Source organism: Periplaneta americana, chromosome 1 (genome assembly GCF_040183065.1).
Source record: "Periplaneta americana isolate PAMFEO1 chromosome 1, P.americana_PAMFEO1_priV1, whole genome shotgun sequence".
In the NCBI taxonomy this organism is placed as follows: domain Eukaryota; kingdom Metazoa; phylum Arthropoda; class Insecta; order Blattodea; family Blattidae; genus Periplaneta; species Periplaneta americana.
In genome coordinates, this window is record NC_091117.1 from 101,746,325 (window position 1) to 101,760,013 (window position 13,689).

A 13,689-nucleotide genomic window follows, 5' to 3' on the forward strand; every position below is an offset into this window, starting at 1 on the left:
CTAGCTAACCACTGTTCTAGTTGTCTTGAGGTTTCATTTATTTTCTCCTGTAAATTATTTTTATCAAGAGCATTGAAAACAATATTGGTGTCATCTGCAAAGAGAACGGTTTTAGCTTGTGTTATCCTTGAGGGAAGGTCGTTTATATACAGGAGAAATAGAATTGGGCCAAGTATGGAACCCTGGGGCACCCCGCTTTTCATGATAGTGGGATATGATTTCATTGAGCCTATTTCAACAAATTGTTGCCTTGCACTTAGGTAAGAAACAAACCAACTTTTAGCTAACCCCCTTATGCCAAACCATTGTAGTTTCTGGATCAGTATCATGTGGTCAACTGTGTCAAATGCTTTGCTCATGTCCAGGAATAGCCCAACTGTTTGATTCTTGTTGTCTTTTGAATTTAGAATAAATTCCGTGAAAGTGAACATGGCGTTATTAATTCCTTTGCCTTTTTGAAATCCAAATTGAGCATTAGATAGTGCACCATTGCAATCTAAAAACCGAACTAATCTATTATACATAACTTTTTCAAGGATTTTGGAGAATGTAGATAATAGAGATATCGGCCTATAGTTGTTAATATTTTGTTTATCTCCCTTCTTAAATATAGGACATACTTTTGCGAGTTTGAATTGTTCGGGAAATTTACCACTAATTAAAGATGAATTGCAGATGTTTACTAGTGGAGCTACTAGTAGTACGGCACATTTCTTTACAATACCATCCGGAATGTCATCAGGTCCACAGGAAAGATTATTTTTTAGTTTTTTTATTATATCGAGAATTTCATCTGCAGTCACGGGAGATAGAAATATGGTGTTTACATTTCCTGTTCCATGTAAGGTTGTTTCCTGACTACCTGTTACCTGGTTATTAGGATTGTCTGCTACATTTGCAAAAAATTTATTAAAAATTTCAGCTATTTCGAAGGAATTTTGAATTGTTTGACCATTATGTATTATTGAAAAGTCTTGATTTGAGACTTTGGTATTTTTACAAGTTTCTTTCTTTACAACTTCCCATATAGCTTTACCTCTGTTCTGTGCTTTCATAATGAATTCTCCATTGAATTTCAGTTTAGCTGCATGTATAACTTTCTTTAATATGCTGGTATATCGTTTATAATGTAATTTAAGATCTAGGCTATTTGTAATTTGGCACAATTTATATAACTCCTTTTTCCTCCTACAAGAAGTTACAATCCCCTTTGTTATCCAATTTTTTGAATTGTTGAACTGCTTATTTGTAAGTGTACATTTTTTTAGTGGAAAAGCAACATCAAAATAATGAGTTATTGAGTTTATAAATTCGTTTGTTTTCGCATCTACATCTGTTAAGTTGGTTACTTCAATCCAATTTTCTTTGCTTAGCAAACGTTTAAAATATTCAACGTTTTCATCATTAAAAGATCTTTTATACGTAATTGGCTTAATGCTATTTGGTTTAGGGTTTTCAAATGCATAAATATTTAAGAATATAGCATTGTGGTCTGCGATACCCATATCAATATTTCCTACTGAGAATGGATAAGAATCATGGTCAATAATTATTTGGTCTAGGCATGTTTTAGAATTAGAGGCTATTCTAGTTGGAGTGTCTATTGTTTCTATCAGATTATATGATCGAATTAGCGATCTGAATTCTGTTATGGTAGCATCACTATTTAAAAAATCTATGTTGAAGTCACCGCACAAAATTAATTGTTTCTTTTTGCTTTTTAGGTGATTTAAAAGAAGTTCAAACTTTTCTAAAAAGGTTTTTATACAGCCATCTGGGGACCTATAGACACACACTACAGTTAAATTATAATCCTGACCGCTAATTTCAGTCACAGCATGTTCGAATACTTTGTCTTGGTTTAGATAATACGTATTCTTTTTTTCTATATGTGATAAATGTTGTCTCACAAAAATAGCTGTTCCTCCATTTTTGTAAGTGTCCCGACAGAAGTAACTTGAAAGGTTGAAATCTGGAATATGACAGTATGTTATTTCCTTTGTGTTTAGCCAGTGCTCTGTACAGCATAAGATATCTAACTTCTTTAAATCATGGTTTATGATTATTTCTAATTGATACAGCTTATTTCTAATGCACTGAAAATTTTGATGCATTAATGTGACAGAGGCCATTTTGTTAGCATTATAAGAAGTCTTTTTATCAGCAAATGAGAAAGAGCTAAGTTTACATGCACTATTTAGGTCTGTGGTTCCAATCTCCGTGAGTGGCCCTGGTATAAAAAATCACGTAGATGGGCAGGCGTCTTCACAAGTCGAGCCGAGGATCTAGTTGCCGCTTCCGGGCTCTGAAGACTTTCTTGGAGGCATCGATTTTCTTCATTATCTACCATCGAGTCGGACTTCCATTGAAGAGGTAGTTCCAATTCCCCCAAATTCAAATCCAGTCCAGGTGATGACAGCTTCTCCTCTGACAGACTCCTTTGTCTCTTCTTCCGGGATAAACTTGGACATAAAGAATCCTGAAGACGAGCAGGTGCTTTACTAGATCGCGAAGAAGCTCTCGTGCAGGTCTCATCATTTGGCTGATCCAATCCCTGGGACTGATCGTCATTCCACTGAAGAGCAATGGGGGTACTCGGGAGTATTAACTTGCTATGTAATATCGCTGCTATTTTTCTCACTGCTGCCTCCTTTCCTTTACCGTTCAAATGTAAGCCATGTCTAGTGAAATTGTCTCTATTTAAGTCTATTTCATTTACCTTTACATGATTGTACACTTTTAGTCTCTTTTTCAGTTTCCTATTGAAATTTACAACCTCACTGTTGACACATGATGTTGTAGGAAGGTCATGTCTATGTAGAGCGTTCATTACTATGATATTGGTTTGGTCATTTCTTTCCACAAATTGTTGTAGATGACGTAGTCCATTGCCTGTGTTGTTCCTGGCTATATCATTGGAACCTCCCCAGATCACTACCGTGTCTTTTTTGGTCATTTTCTTCATCTCTTCTTTTGCAGAAGTTGTTATAACGTCCAGGCACATACCAGGCTTTACTAAACCACTCACTTCCGTATATTTATTCACATGTAACCTTAGCTCAGATGCACACCCTCTGGCATGACTATCACCTATTACCAGTATTTTATGTTTTTTACGTGTGCTAAAATTAGGCCTACTGGAACTGGTTTGCTTCACTGCTTTCGCTGCTATTGGCCTACTTCCTTCTCCATCAACTTTTTTCCCTTCTTCACTCATCTGATGCCGTTCTTCGTATTGTAGAGGAGTAAATCTATTACTTGTGGGTATATTTTCCACAAGGCTGGTGCGAATATTTCTACCTCTTTTTCGATCAGGTTGAGACCAAGTTTCAACAGTGGAAACATTATGCCTAGGCGCCATTGTGTGGGCTTGGTTGGTAGCTATTTGGTTTGCATTTTCTTGGAGAATCCGTATAATTTCCCACGCAGTCTTCAATTCAGCGGAAACTTTACACAATTCCAATCGTAAGAATGCACAAGACGTACACTGATGATCTTGATTACCTTCAATATTACGATTATTCCTGTAAGCACAAGTACACGCAATCTGACTGGCCGCCATTTTGAACAATAGGGAGTGAGCATTTGTGAAAGCTTCCAGGCGAGCTGAAATCTGACCAGCCCAAGACCAGTTATTCACAGGTTTCATGATGTGTTCTTTCTATTGTGGAAAACACAATAAATTTTGGAGTATTCTGAAACTTTATGTGTTCACTCTGAAGCAGTCAGAGCAGTGGGAAAATGTTTCACAACTCACAACAAAATAGTTCAAGTGCGCATGCTTAATATTGGTTTCGGAAGAGGAGTTGGATTATTTTAAAGAGGAAAGTGGGTTTTACAAATTATTCTTAGAGTTTCTTGCTTTTCTTTATTTTATTTTAATGCATTAAAATATAAAATTGTGACGAAATTTGTATTTTTTTTTTTTAATTTTGACAAGTTATGTTTCTGGAAATCCAATGAAGTATTATAGTTAATGTAAATTTTTTTACCGTATTGAAGCCGAGCCATAACGAATCTCTGATGTAGTTCTTGTTGGTGCTGCTGTCCTAATTCTGAGCATTGGTACAAGAGGCAAAAAGAGTTGACCGACAGAAATAAACTACTGTTGTTGCGTGATAAGTTCTAAAGCAGAGAAAATGAATCAAATATTTCTATTATGTATACCTTTATATTGCAAAATATCATACATACCTAAAGAAGTTTCGTTTTTTGCATTTTAATTTGAAATACTTTTACATAAATTGTGCATTATTACGTCAAAATTACAATAAGTCACTCCTCCGTGGCATTTCCGGCAGGATTACTCAGTAGGCTGCTGCTATGCTGTGGAGTTGTATTTCCAACATTATACTGCATCACTTCCCATGCATGAATCACGTGACCGCTGGTGTTGAGTGTCTTCAACTATGTAGACTTCACTCTTTGCTGTTGCTTAAAGCATTATTGTGAGGGTCTCAGAAGCTAAATTCAAGCAAAGTGTTAGCTGTACTACAGTCTGTATATTAGTGTCCCATTGAATAGGCAGTGATTCCCAAAGAGTGGGTCGTGATCCGTTGGGGGGTCGTATAAAGTTTAAAAAATAAAACAAAACACGCCTTGTTAACATACATACTGTGCGACTAAGGCGGGAACCGTTTTGTTTGGCGGTGCTGCGATTCGCTTCACAACACAGGCTGTGTTGTAAAGTCTGCATCAAATGCAAAATGAAGCACATGCTGAACTGCGCTCTTGTTTCATTATTATTAATACGCTTTATATGTTATATGTTCGTATATATAGTTAACTTTATTGTTTAGTTTTATTTTATAATATGCTTACACACATAGGAATCTATTCAGAAAACACACCACAACATCGGTGTTCGTAAAGGAGGGAACATGAATCGAAAGTAACGTAAACTAATAGGTATTGTATTTTATACGGTTTTGCATTTGATATACATTTCTTACCTTAGCATTTTAAAGTGGCCGGACTCTGGACATCATATATGAGGAAAGCACCCGGTATAAAACCATTACTACCACAAGCATGGGCTACTATAAGTCGTTGACCTGCACTGCTATTAGTATAAACTCCTGACACGTTTACATCTTGCCAGCATTTGTGGACAGTGTAATGAGTATGGAACCATGTTTCGTCCAGGTAAATAACGGGCTACTATATCAGAGCGTTCTATTAGATATTTCCTTTTATCTTTACATTTTTTGAATGCAAACCCCATGAGTAGTATGAGTTTTCGTAAAGTTTCCTTGCATCCCTTAAATACCTATCCCTCTCTTATAAAATTTATGCAACTTTCCTAATGTTGGAAGCTCTTTGTAGAGTCTATAATATTTATGAACTTCTCTTCTTATCATACACGCTCGGGCTGATTACCTGGTTGGTTTTTTCCGAGGTTTTTCCCAACCGTAAGGTGAATGCCAGGTAATCTATAGCGAATCCTCGGCTTCATTGCGCCAAATACCATCTCGCTATCACCAATCTCATCGACGCTAAATAACCTCGTAGTTGATACAGTGTCGTTAAATAACCAACTAAAAAAAGAATCTTATGATACATTTGTCCATGTCGTCTAATTCACCCTATTTGCAGGAGGTCGTCTTTGTTAGGTGTCGATATTTCTACACCCTTGTCCTCACATTCTTTACCTTCCTTTCTAATTGTTTCCTTATTTAACTTCACAATAGCTGCAGCACGCTCTGTTGTCTTCGATAGAGATAGGAATAAACAAGTTGTCTTTTTGTCTTTTCTTCATCACAAAACTTTATGACATTATAAATAATGCTTCGCGCTTGGCTATGAAACATACGTCTCCCTACATGTGGCATTGTGACCAGATTGAAGCACTAGGCATTAGATGTGACGACACTCCAGCTGTAAACATACACAGTGAGCACGGAGTTCCTCATTCTGGCATGACGGGTCCCGCCTTGGTCGCGTAGTATGTTTTGTAGTTAGAAACATAAACAACATTAAACATAAAAATTAAAAAAAAAATCATTGAGTCCGGTTCACGTTAACACTTTGTTTAAAAAAACTTAAAATTGTTTAACGACACGTTAAAAGTGTTAAAATTTTTTAAAAAGGTTATGTACCTTAGACAGATGGCCTGTTTCGACGCCGGTGCTGCGTCATCTTCAATGTCTTACAGGAATAACAGTAGTTCGTAGGACACTGAAGATGACGCAGCTCTGGCATCGAAACGGACCGTCTGTCTAAGGTACATAACCATTTTTAAAAATGTTAACACTTTTAACGTGTCATTAAACAATTTTAAGTTAAAAAAAATGTTTCAGTAGTTATAAAGAGAAAAGTAATTAATATGATAAATGTGCCTGTTTCTTCAGAAGGCATCTTCACAAATGTGAACTACGTATTCTATACAGACAGTGATATCAATGTCAAGTTCAAGGACATTTCTCGCTTCTGTTGTGATGTCAGTCGTAGAAGAGAAACTTATTTTGCATGAATACAAGGCTGCAACAGTTATACAAATTTTAACCACTTTTTTGCAAGCTGGAAGTATTCTTTCGATATAAAACTGGCCTTTGCTCTGGGGGGGGGGGGAATCGAGTTTCAATATTACTTCAGTATTTCAATTAATTTTTCCTTCACTTTTTTTTTTCTTTTTTAGAATTTCAGCAAGTTGAAAGCAACTGTCAAAAAACTAATTCAGTATCTATCTATGACTGTCGTAATGTTTTCAGTTTCTTCCAGAAAAATAAAAAAAAAATGTTTTTACAAATCGTATTTTGGGTGGTATTCGTAGTTTTTGAATAAAGTACAGTTATTTGTAATTTACAGAGATTTGTATTTTTTTTTTTTCGAATGGGGTCAAGAACAGTTAATGTGAATCGCAAACAAAAGGCTCGTCCAAAAGAGGATCACACCTTCAAAAAGTTTGGGAACCACTAGGATAGAATAATAATCCCAAATTGTCAAATACAATGTGGATTTGTGTATCACTGCTTAAGAAGTTACCAGTTATTATTTTAAACAACTTTAATTCCAGTAATAATGTGTCTAATACATAAGAGTAATTAATGCAGTAAGATTTATTCTGTGTTCCTACATAGAAAATATATTTTTTTTGCTTATGTTTTACTTTTTCATAATAATTTTCATGTGTTATGGTATTACTCGGACAGAGTGGAGCAGCGTAATTTTAGGGTTGGCCATAGTCCACTAAGGCCAACTGTTGGCACCGCCCATGATGGTATTGTGCAATTTTTCTTGTTTATTTACTCTTATTTTTAGCTACCTTTATGCATTAATTAATTGACTCTTTCATTTGTTTGCTTATTAATTCATTCATTCATTCCTTTATTTATTTAGGTACTTAACTATTTAGTGATACTTGTTCATTCACTCACTCACTCACTATCTTAATTAATTAATTCCTTTATTTAGTTATTTATCTATTTACTGATACTTATTCACTCACTCACTCACTCTTTGCTATATTTCATTATTTAACAAAACTTAAAACTGTATATGTTATTCTGTGCATATGAGATGATATTTTATGATTATGAATTAAGAATGTATGGTTTTGGTATGAGTCAGTAATGACTTTATAGTAGGATGTGTCAGAAAGGATTGAAAAGAATCATGAAATGTGTTAAGAGAGACTGATCTATGCTATAGCTAAGTTCACTGTTTTGGAGTAAGGTTAGCATGTCTGATCGTGAAACGAGCAGACCTGAGTTTAAATTCTGGTTGGAACAAGTTACCTGGTTGAGATTTTTTCCCTCAACCAACTGAAGCAGAATTGTTCGGTAACATTCGACATTGGAGTTCGGACTCATTTCACCATAATAAATTTATTCACATATCATTATCTCCATTACCATAGCCCAAGTTAAATTCATGGTGGAGCACGCTGTATTTGTACAAGACAGAGATCGCTCGATGACGTATCTTTCACAAAACAGTTGCAAATCTTCAGGCTTCTCCTCTGTAAAAGGAGAAAAAGAAAAATCCCACAGCTACCGGTACTTGTAGTTAGTTGTCACTATTTTTTGTCTCTTTCTTTCAGGGTGTGTCCCACTTCGAGAGATGGTTGAATCTTCCTAAGTATAAAGCTATTCCGATCAGATCTCTAAACAACACAAATGGCAAGGTAAATAAAGTGTCATTAGTTTTCTTCTCGCTTTTGGACGTTTTAGTAATGAAAATGCAATTTGTTGGCAGATAGACTGGTTGGAGTTCCTGCAAACTGTCTTCGGAAAGACAGACTTGAAACTGACATCAAAACAGCTTGTTTACATCCCAGATGGAAAATTGATTTATAACATTCTGCAGATTTTCAACACTACTGACAGTAGGGTACTTGGTAAGGTGAATGTTAAACTCCACCTTCTTAAATATGAGAGACTTCAGAATATTTTATTCCTTACAAAAATATTACTTCTCATTGCATTGCATCCAGCATTGGTCCATTTTCAGAGAAAGACAAATAACTAATCTAGGCTTCCAGTTTAGCTTTAGCTTCCTGTAAAGCAGGTTTGAATTATGTTAAAGAGAAAAATTATTCTGGGACGAGGTATCGAACCCAGGACCTTTGGCTAAGTGGGCCAACACTCTACAATGAGCTATCCAGGAACAATACCCAATCTCGGTCCAATTCTTCCCTTTTATGTCCACATGCCTCAAGTGCGTTTGACAACTGCCAGTGGCCCACATAGATGACATAGACATTATTCAAACTTGTTTTACAGGAAGCTAAACCTGGAAGCCTAGGTCAGTAAAACAACGCATGTGCGTTAAACATAAAACCACAATTAAAGTCATACAGTAAAGTATGCACTCTGTGTTGGCCATTGGCACTTGTCATACTCACTTGAGGCATGTGGATATAAAAGGGAAGAATTGGACCGAGATTGTGTATCATTCCTGGTTAGCTCAGTGGTAGAGCATTGGCGTGCTTAGCCAAAGGTTGCAGGTTCGATACCTAGTCATGGAACAATTTTTCCCTTTAACATTATACAAATAACTAAATTGCCTGATTGTATTATAGTGTATTTCTTTTCTAATCTTCGCCATCACATAATGGTCGCACCCTTATTTATAGACAAACTGATCAGGACTTTAAAATTTCACAGCATAATCGTCGTATGGGTATTTCTGTTTATCACAATCAAGAATTATTTAAAAATAACGTCCTACTTCCGTAACACAAAGTATCTTTATGCAGCAACTGACGAAAATGAATGGAATGGGGGTGCGAGATGTTAGCACCAAGCTAGTTACCAGAATTGCCTTCAGTTCAGTACAATAAAATTGTTGGTTCTGAGTGTTCAAGTACTTTTGTTTTAGGCCTAGACGAATCATCTTTCCACGGTCTGGTACAGTAGTGAGATAATATCGACTTCAGTGTATCAGATGTAGTTCTGGTACTTATGATTCAACAATACTGTGAATGTTTTTAATTCAATAATACCACAGTAATTTTTATTTTTTATGGTATTATTCACGTTATAGTTCCAGCATCGCACACAATACCAGTTCCTCTCCATCCCTTTTTTTTTTGTTATGAATCACGCAACTTGGTCCTACTTGTTCGCACACTCCCCTGTTACATGGAAGTTGATCACCGAAAGATGACGCGACCATTACCATTTTAATTTAATCTTCATAATGGTCGCACTGTACATTTTCACATAAAAAGTAATAAAAATGTGATGATTATGTGATGAAATATGGTATCGTTTATAACACCTTGTGAAAGGTAATATGTTATAGTCAGATTAAATAACAGTTAAAATATAATTAACCTACTTTTCTTACATACTCGAATTGAAGATGGAACCAATAAAACTATAAGTAGTGTCATTGATAGCGTAATGAGGTATAAAAATCCAAAATAAGTGCTACAATTCAGTTATTGTCAAAGCTTAAAAATAAATTTAACTGTGATATTTCTGTCTTCATATTTGAATAAATTTCTGATATTTATTCTGATTTATATGTTATATTGTACCAAATATTAACTATAATTTAATTTTTTCACAGCCAATTACGTTGTTAGTTGCATAGTGATGTATCTGGCTCCAGAAACGACAGAGCGCATGCACAGTTTCTTGATGCACTTGTACCACAAGTTAGAGATCATTCCCAAGGAACATCCAAGGTGAAGTCTTCATTGATTTCGTTATGTTACTTTAAGAAAGGCTTGGGTTTAATATTAAACTCTCAGAGGATTATTGTTTACTTACAGAAGATGTCTCTTGTAGTGTAAGCCAGTTTTTATACATGAATACATGATAATAGATAGTAGGAGGAAAAATGGAAAGTTGCCAACCTTGTATTTCCCCCTTTATTATTTTTTTCGTCCATTTTATCTTTTTACTTTCTCCATCCCTTCTTTTTGGTCTTTTGTTAATTTTTTTTCAGTGCTGTTATTCCTTTATTTCCTTTCCTTCCTTCCTTCTCTCTTACCATTTTTTCACTTAACTTTTCTCACTTAACTACTTTCTTTCTTCTTAATTCTCTTTTCTCCTCCTCTTTCTTCGTTTCATTCTTTTAATGTACATTTTTGTCATTTTTAATTTCTTCCTTCAAACATTAAGCTTTGCCTATTGCAGTTAGTTCCTTAAATTGAATTCTCCATCATTTTACCTGTAAAGTTATCTCTAAACAGTACCCTGTTTTTCAAAATAACGTATTTTCGACTTTGATCCATTGTATTAACGAAATTTAATAATTTTTTTAATACAATTTAATTTTATGATTATGACTGGTAGGCCTACCGGTTATCTTCCTGTTTCTTGTCGAAAATTCCAGATTTTATATGATTATTCCAGATATCATGTGACCCCTCTATTTTTGAAGTAGTGATTCTCAGACTATTTTCTCTCAAATTCCGAGCTTAGGAAAACTACTTTCTCCTAATACTAAAATTATGATATCTACAGTAGTATACTGTCACCACTCTCACTTCTATAGCTACTGCCACCAGTATTATTTCCACTGCTGCTACTGCCATTACAACTACGGTACTACTATTACTATCACTATTTTCATAATGGCCATCTCATCACCACCACTGCCATTACTCCTGCCGCCACCTTCACCGCCACCACCATCACAAACAACAACAAGAGTACTATTAGCAATACTACTGCCATACAGCAATTATTGTGCGTACTTAATTTTGCAGAGCCTTCAAGTAGACGTTCATCCGTGAGTGTGTAGCCATGTATGGTGACTAGGAGCACGCTGATTACCAGCAGAATAAGATGTCCATAGCCCCTTAAGTCAAGCACATAGATTGCTCATGCAAAATACAATTATAATAACAACCTACCGTCCTCATAGGTGTTGGAAAGATGTACTTGTGCTGCCATACATCTCTCACAACTTTTAAGAAAACTTGCATTAACACGCATTAATTCTTCTTCTGAAATTGCTGCAATTTTCCTTCTTACATTGTGTTTCAGTTCTTTCAATGTATACGGGTTATTCCAATACCAGTATATTTTATTTTTTAAATTCCTCCATAAATAGAGATCACATAAAGTAAGATCTATGGATCTCACTAGCCATATTCCCTTACTGATAACTCTATCTTCAAAAATTTCTGCAATTAATGCTAACGAGAGTTCAGCTGTATGCACTGTAGCGAAATCTTATTGAAAAAATGTGTATGTACATTCAATGTTAGATAATTCTTCTAGGAATGAAGTGGTTTTGTTATTCCTGTACTTATGTACATTCACGGTATTTAAAAAAATATATATAGGCCCTATAATTCTGTAAGATTTCACTGCACACGATACACTAATATTTTGGTCATTCAATGGCATTTCGTGTACAAGTTCGGGTCTTTCTGCACTCCAGTATCTGTTGTTCTGTGTCGCTACTGCCCATGTAAATAAAACCATGCTTCATCCGTGAAAAAATTAAATGTGGATCACTAGAGAATGGCCTGAAGATTTTATGGAGACAGTGTTGCTGCTAATCTGAAAAAAATATTGCCAAGAAATGTAACGAGTTCAGGACTATAAGCCTGATATCACACTCGGCGAAGATTCCCCTGCGAATACTGAATCGACGTTTGTATTCTAAGATGGAAGGACAGATGGAAGAAGAACAGTTTGGCTTCAGGAAGGGAAAAGGTACGAGGATACTACAAACAATAATATGAGCTGCTGCCAGGAAGTCAAAAGGAGGATAGCAATGGCAAAGAAAGCTTTTAATAGAAAAGGAGCAACTTGTGAGGGCCTCTGGAAAAAGAACTAAGAAAGAGACTAACAAAATGCTTTGTGTGGAGTGTGACATTGTATGGGGCAGAAACATGAACATTACGACGAAGTAAAGAGAAGCGACTAGAAGCATTTGAAATGTGCATATGGAGAAGAATGGAGAGTGTGAAACGGACAGACAGAATAAGAGTTGGAAAGGCTGGGTTAAGAAAGAATGATGCTGAATCTAATCAGGAAGAGAAAAAGAAATTGATTAGATCACTGGCTGAGAAAAAATTGCCTACTGAAAGATGCACTAGAAGAAATGGTGAACGAAAGAAGTGTTCGGGGCAGAAGAAGATATCAGATGATAATGATAGACGACATTAAGATATATGGATCATATGCAGAGACTAGGAGAAAAGCATAAAATAGAAAAGATTGGAGAATACAGGGTTGGAAGTGGGAGATCTGCCCTTGGGCAGAACATTATGTACTGGTTATATATATATATATATATATATATATATATATATATATATATATATATATAAAATATAGATCCATTATTAACATTATCCAACACCCAATTGCAGAAATGTACTCTACTCGCATTATTACGCGGCTGCAATTCCTGAATAAATAAAGTGATACATGGCTATTTTTTATTGGGCACATTAATTTCGAGATCTTACAGTGGATATTTTTGTAATACTGTATGCGATTTCTATTTATAGGGGAACTTAAAAATTAAATTAAATTAAATTAAACTCAAAATCTCTTAAATTATGGACCATCTATCTACATACAGGACTAACTGGCAGCAACATCTTCAATGCATGGATCGAACCCACATCCCTCGTCAGATTCTTAATTACCATCCCAGAGGAAAGAGATCTTTAGGAAGACCATTAAAAAGATAGCATGAGACCATAACAGGCCACCAGCCAAATACATGGAAGGAAGATGATAAAAATAAAATGAAATAAATTGTACTGTACCAAAATAACCCAAATATGTGAGAAGAGCTGAAAGACAATATAAGAAGGGAAATTGCAGCAATTTTAGAAGAAGAACTAATGCAAATTTGCTTAAAATGTGTGAAAGATGTATGGCAGCACACGGACATCATTTTCAACATCTATGACAAAGGTAGGTGGTTATTGTAATTTGCATGGCTATGAATATCCAACTCTGCCGGCAAACAGCTTGCTTCCAGCCACCATGCATGGATAGGTTACACATTCACAGATGAAAGTCTATTTGAAGGCTCTGTATTACTACTATCACCAATACAATTACATTACAGTACTGCCTTTTAAATTCTGCAATTGAATGATAATCTTTAGTCTAGCCTATATATGAGGTATAGTGAAATGTTGTTGTTGTTTTCTAATGCCAGGCGTTTGACAATAAAGTCATTTGACCTCTTGCACTCCAATATTTTTCAAAGATATTATCATGACTAGCCACTGAAGCACAGATTTTGAGGTGTTCCGAA

At 35.4% G+C, this 13,689-nt stretch overlaps 1 protein-coding gene across 5 annotated transcripts in view; it reads left to right on the forward strand.

Moving 5' to 3' along the window:
* The window catches only part of LOC138698873 (neprilysin-1-like), a 222,694-nt gene that overhangs the window by 119,289 nt on the left and 89,716 nt on the right, over nucleotides 1-13,689 (forward strand). For all 5 annotated transcript variants that reach the window (XM_069825081.1, XM_069825079.1, XM_069825084.1 and 2 more), the window contains 3 exons: nucleotides 8,042-8,125; nucleotides 8,197-8,338; nucleotides 10,018-10,135. In XM_069825081.1, coding sequence (XP_069681182.1) covers nucleotides 8,042-8,125; nucleotides 8,197-8,338; nucleotides 10,018-10,135 — 344 coding nt within the window. The remainder of the gene's footprint in view (nucleotides 1-8,041; nucleotides 8,126-8,196; nucleotides 8,339-10,017; nucleotides 10,136-13,689) is intronic.